At 33.2% G+C, this 6261-nt stretch overlaps 1 protein-coding gene across 1 annotated transcript; it reads right to left on the bottom strand.

The window, feature by feature from the left end:
- Positions 1-4272: 4272 nt before the first annotated feature.
- Positions 4273-5849, bottom strand: LOC120161973 (nematode resistance protein-like HSPRO1). The gene is made up of 2 exons (XM_039172171.1): positions 5785-5849; positions 4273-5754 (listed from the first exon to the last, which is right to left on the bottom strand). The coding sequence occupies exons 1-2, from the start codon at positions 5818-5820 to the stop codon at positions 4384-4386; spliced, it is 1407 nt and encodes a 468-aa protein (XP_039028102.1). The 5' UTR covers positions 5821-5849; the 3' UTR covers positions 4273-4383.
- Between the last annotated feature and the right edge of the window lie 412 nt (positions 5850-6261).

Raw genomic sequence — 6261 nt, 5'->3', positions numbered from 1 at the left:
ATTGTATTATATATCAATTGACAATATTATTATACTTTAATATATATATATATATATATATATATATAATTATTATAATATTCTAAATCAAACAAATAAACATTTTACTTTATTCAATTTGAAATTAAACTACTGCAACTTACGTAAAACTTAAAGAAAAAATAATACAAGAACTATATACGCACGAGAATAGATACGGCATTTGGTTGGTATCGACATCTTTATTATATTATAATATGATTATTGATTAATTTTGTTTATAAAAAATGGGTTTGGTTTCATTGTCTGAGCCAATGATTACATTCCAAAATTGTGAAGAAAAAAAACTGTCATCCAAAATAATGATAAAATCATGAGATTTGATTATATTAGTTACAGAGTGGCATGCCATGTAACAAGTATAATATTATAAATCAAATTCGAATCTTTCAGCTATTATCATTTTGTGCTGGCATGCAAAGAGCGTTAGGTTAGGCTTACAGACATCAGATCATATTATAATTATGAAACTTGTTAATTTTGGTCTGTAATAATTTTCTAGTTTCATTTATTTGATGTAATAATTTTTATCCATTTATCATGATTTTCAGGTTGAACGCTTACTACAGACATCAAAGTCAATTTTATTGCTATGTTATTAGAACATGAATTCTTATATATCACAATACAGCAAAACTGAAATGTAATTTTAAAATTTATTTTAAACGAAATCAAGCTCATTTTTTTTTATAAAATATGTATATACATATATATGAGTTGGAGACAATTTTAAACCGACATTGTATGATATATCATATTACTATTTTTTTTGTAGGTAAAAGGTATTTCATTACTTAGCAAGAACGGCACCAGTCACTAGAACATTTGCAATACAACTGGGAATAGAATAATTATAAAAAAAACAGACCTAACACAAGTTAAAGCATATTGCGCAAGTTCATGAGCTGCTAAGTTCGCAGAAAGCCGAATGCAACGAAGATGGATGTGACGATGATTCTGTAGTAATTCCTTCGCCTCCGCCAAATGAAACCCAAGGGTGGAGGAGTGATCTGATGTAGCATGGAGAACATGATGAACCACATCGGCCGCATCGCTTTCAATGGTGACAGATGAGCAGTCCAGTTCACACGGGCTGAGCCAGTCTATTACGTGGATGTCAAATGACGCCTCAATTTTTTTGAAAAAAATACTTTTTTATATAAATTTAATATAAAAATATTTAAAAATAAAATGAATATATTTTTAAAAGAGTATAGGTACCTTCAAACATAAATTGACACCTATTATTCATTCTCATCCACTTAAAAGAAATTTTATATAATTTTTAATTTTGATACCTCAAAATATATTTTCTCTAAGTGACATCCTAAAATAAATTTTGTAACTCCGCCTCTCGGTTCAGTAGCCAACTAAATACCCTTGGTCAAACAGCAGATTCCACTATCGCAGCCTCACACGGTCCTTCAATTGGAATTGCTCGAGCGGCAACAACTAATCCATTAAAGTCCCTGGCAACAATACCCACAGCAGGTGAACCATTTTGGATCGAGCATACCCCATCCACGTTGACTGCGATAGCTTAAAACAGTGTTTTCTCCCAACAATCAGTAGAAAAAGAGGTGGCTGAATCCATCCAAAATTGAAGTACGAACAACAGTCTAGGCCGACAAGAGCAACTGACTGGATATAAGAACTTCCGGTAAGGCCGATAAAAGTTTAATAGACAAACTTCAATAAATATTAGAGCGAGTTGTATATTCATCTTGCATTGCATGCTCTTTACGATTTAAACTATTTAAATCTATCAATCAATTATTAAATTTCACTTTCATTGTTATTTAATTTATAGATAAGCAATACCATAATATAAAATATTTTAATTATTCAAATAATAATTTTGAAAATTAAAATATTTTATATTTATTAATTTATTTATATTAAAACGGACGGTTCAATATATATATATATATATATATATATAAACTCGATTGAACGAACCCTTTCTATGTTCTTATCTAGAGATGGGCATGTGACCCGAAATCGATGGGTTTTAACTCGACCCGATTTGATCGGGTCGATTTTTTTAAATAAATTTGGGTTCAGGTCAAGCTTTTTAGAAATTGTGTTCAGGTTTAGGTGAAAAAAACATGACCCAAAAAATATATAATTTTTCCTTTATATTTAGGGATAATTACAATAATATCCCACTATATATTATTTTTCCAATTAAATCTTTATTTGTATTGAATAAAAATAATATTTTTTAATAAATATATTATTTTGGGTCGAGTCGGGCTGAATTCGATCAGATTGAGGGTATATATTTTTCCGATTGGAACGAGTTCATATGGATGTTGTATAATTTCTGGTCCTATAGAGTTGATATAAAATCTGATCCAACCAACTAATGCCCATCTCTAATCCTATCTCACCTTGACGATATCATTAAACGTGGAACAATGTCCAACTGCTACTGCCCAACAATCTTTGAAAGTGTTTTAAGTTGGACAACTTATATTTATATTAGAAGATAAATTTTATAATTTTAAGAGAAAGTAAATTTAAAAACTTTTCAGGGATAAAATTAAAATATTAGTCAAAATAAAAAAAATATCTAAGATATATAAAAATCTTACAATTTTTAAGAGAGACTACTATCAATCAAAATCAAAGAAGAAGATTATATATCCCATTCCCCAAATCCAGAAGCAAAAGTAAAAGCATGAATATTTTTGAACAATGTTGTGGTGGCAGTGGCAGGTAGTAATCAAACCAAAGTTGAGTACCATAATGTCGACTGTTATCCGTTTGCAGCAGTCGATGGAACTCATCGTGTTTCCATTCCCTGCTTCTGACAATTTTCACGTGTAATTGCTATGTTTTGGCCCATTGCAGCCAAACCATTGCAATAAATTGTTATCAATGGCCATTGGAAATTTAGGTACTTTGTTAGATATTTGGTGGACCGTGGCAAGTGTGTCAGTAGAAAGTTGGGGACTTATGAAAAGAAGTAGAATTCCATATTTACTTCCTCACAGAAATTAAAATTTACTTTTTACACAAGCTTTTTTTGTTTTGACTCAAAAGTTTTTTTTTTTTTTTTTTGTAGTTTTATTTCCACTGCGAATATGAAATTCCTAGATTCACACCTGCACGTGTGGACATAAAAATAAATCTAAGGTAAACTATACGTTTAGTACCACAACTATTATTTTTGTTCTATTTTGACCGGTTCCTTTTTAAAAAAAAATCATAATTAATATTACGTTTTGGTGAATGAATTGTTGTTATTCCTTGAGGTCTCGAGTTCGAGAACTATGAATATTAGGGCTGTGAGCGATCACTGTCAAACAGTTGAGAGTTATCTTTAAACAAATATTATCTCATACTTATCTTAGATTAATAAAAAAATTATATTTTAGTTTCATTTTGATCACAATTTGTTAAAAAGTTAATAGAACTGTCGACGTAATATTTTTAATTTTTTTTGAATGATGACGTGACACTGTCTTATAGTAACACATCAGCATCATTGTTAATTTTTTAATTATGAGTGACCAAAATATGGATTTTAGGAAAAAATAGTTGAGTGACCAAAACAGAATAAAAGTGTAAGTTAAGATACTAAACATATAGTTTTCCCATAAATCTAACTATCAGAATAAGTTATTTTTCATAGAACATTTTTTAAACTTTATGTATAGATTTGTTAAAAGATATTTTTCTTTTCGATCAGTGTTGTAAGACCAGTAAATTTATCACTAAGTAGCAAAGACAAAGTTAGAATGAAAGTTCATATCAATATAAATGTCATAAAATGAGGTTAAAAGTTTATTATTAAATAACTAATTTAAAATTTTAAAATTACATGTCAGAGTTTAATTTATCTATTTTTAAAATTAAGGGAGATTTAAAAAAACAATTTAACTCAAAAACTAAAGAGTCGATATTTAATTTAATTAATTTACGATCTATAATATAATTGAATTAAAAAAAATCATCTAGTTTGCGACCTACTTTATAAACTCAATTAAGTCATTTCATGCAATTGGAGGGATAGTTTTACATTAGGGTGTCGATTTATTTAAGGACAAAATAGAAAAATTAACTTCAAATAATCTCAACGTTTTGGCAACCAAACACAAATGGGAAAACCATATTCTATCACAATGTTAATCGCAATTTACCCTTTATTCCTGAATTGTTTTTTGTTTTTTTTTCTGGACAATATATTTTATTGATAATAGAAAGAAATCTTGCTGTGAGCCTCGTTAAATTTCAATTTTAAATATCATAATTCCATTATACAAAATATGTGTACAAAAAATTATGGTATAAGAAACAGTAATTGACCCCACTTCAATCTCTCTTGACCGAGTATCATCACTTCGCCAACCGAGTTGACCGAGATCCATCCTGTTCATGACTCCAAAACTCCCCCAAAAACGTCTTAGCCGCATCCAAACTAGGGAAATATGTAGGCTCCAAGAACATCTGACTCAATGAGTCCCCCGATCCCGATCCCGAACACGACACGGCCCGGTTCGCTTTCGCTTCCAAACTTCCCATAACGATCATCAACACTTGCTTGTACCCAAAGAAAAATCGTTTCAAGGAGGCTTCGATGGCTTGCAGTGCTTGTACCAGAGAGACCTTACTACCCTCAGTTTTATCGGTGTACAACCTCATAGCAGCTTCTTGAATCCTGGGCCCACCCTTAGGATCCACCTCGACCCCCAAAATGAACGGTACCTTATGTTTTAACTCCTTTGACAGTTTCGTAATTTCAACCAACCCTTTCGATCTGAAACAAAACGCCTCCGTTTCGTTGACCGATTTTATCTGCAACTGGCTTTTGAGGTGAAGGAAATCATCGGGATCCATTAAGAGATGGAGATCTTCGATTTCTCCTAGAAGCTTCCAGATCTTTTCCATTAAATAACAATCGCCGGCGGCGGCTTCGAAACTTCCGTTGTCGATCCTCGAAGCGATGCGTTTCAACAATTGCTTCCCCGTTTGGATCCACGATTCAAGAATCTGATGCGTAGTGTAAAGCGTTGCGTTCTCGGGGTTGTCGACGTGATCGTACGGATTAGACTTAAGCGCGTGGAGTTCGTTCGGATTGCACACGGCGTCGTAGTCGAGGTTCGGTTTGCCGGAGAGGTTCGGCTCTCCCAAGCCTAACGTGTAAGGGCACCGTCTCATCTCGCACTCGATCGAATAGAGGATTTTCTGTGCTACGTCTTCGGATTTTTGCCACGTGGCGAGCCGAGGCAATAAGCTGGCTTCGCTCGTACGATTCACCACCGTCGTTTCTCCGTGGATCTTCCACACCTCGGCCGCGCTGCTCTCTCGTGTAAGTACACCGTTCGACGATGTCAGATCGACGATAGGTGCCGTTCCCGCGGCAGTTTTATCGTCGCTTTCGTCTTCACAGAGCATAGCTATGACTTCGATCTGACTCGTGGTGAGTGATTGAAGTCGGCGCGTCCACTGACGGCGATTTAGGTACGGTCTAGGATCCGATAAAACAATCGAAATAAACCGGAACGTGATCTCCAAAGCGTGCAAAGCCGGCTTCAAAAAGCCTTCATTTTTCCAAGCGGGAAACTCTTTGGCATCCCATAACTTCCTCAGCTCCGGGAGGCGGAGATAATAGTCGTAAGCTTTGGAAGCCGATGGGGAAGTCAAAAGTGGAGAGGAAACATTGGAGATGCGAAACGGTACCGGAATCGAAACCTGGAGTTTATTAGAGAGCTTTGGGGATTTGCTAGGGATGTTAGAAGAAACCATCTTGGCTTTCCAATCGAGATCGAACATTTTCTTGAAAGTAGTAAATATATTTTTTATCAGCTGGGATTTCAAGTTTGGGATTTTTTTTTGACAGAATGGAAAGAATGAAGAAATTGGGTATTTATAAGGCGGGAGCCTGAGAAAGAAGAACGAGGATTTCCAAAATTTTAATTTCTTTTTTAAAATATTTTTCCCTGGAAAAATATATTTTGTTTAAGAAAAAAAAAGGGAAAGCTTATCCGAAATGGATTTTTTAAAGCGTGGGAAAGGGTTTTGTTTGGGTAGGCGGAAAGGAATTAGGAAACTATGGTCGTATTCATGCTATTTCTTCCATCTTATTTTTACATTAATATTTGTATGGCAATTTAACATTGTTTTTAAAAATTACGATGATTTTTTTAGAAAATTATATTAAATGATCTGATTTTAAATTTAAAAAATTAATATTATTATGATAAATTAATTTTA

Source organism: Hibiscus syriacus, unplaced genomic scaffold (genome assembly GCF_006381635.1).
Source record: "Hibiscus syriacus cultivar Baekdansim isolate YM2019G1 unplaced genomic scaffold, ASM638163v2 tig00111402_pilon, whole genome shotgun sequence".
Classification (NCBI taxonomy): Eukaryota; Viridiplantae; Streptophyta; class Magnoliopsida; order Malvales; family Malvaceae; genus Hibiscus; species Hibiscus syriacus.
The sequence above is the reverse complement of the archived record's forward strand: the minus strand, read 5'-3'. Positions and strand labels throughout refer to the sequence as shown.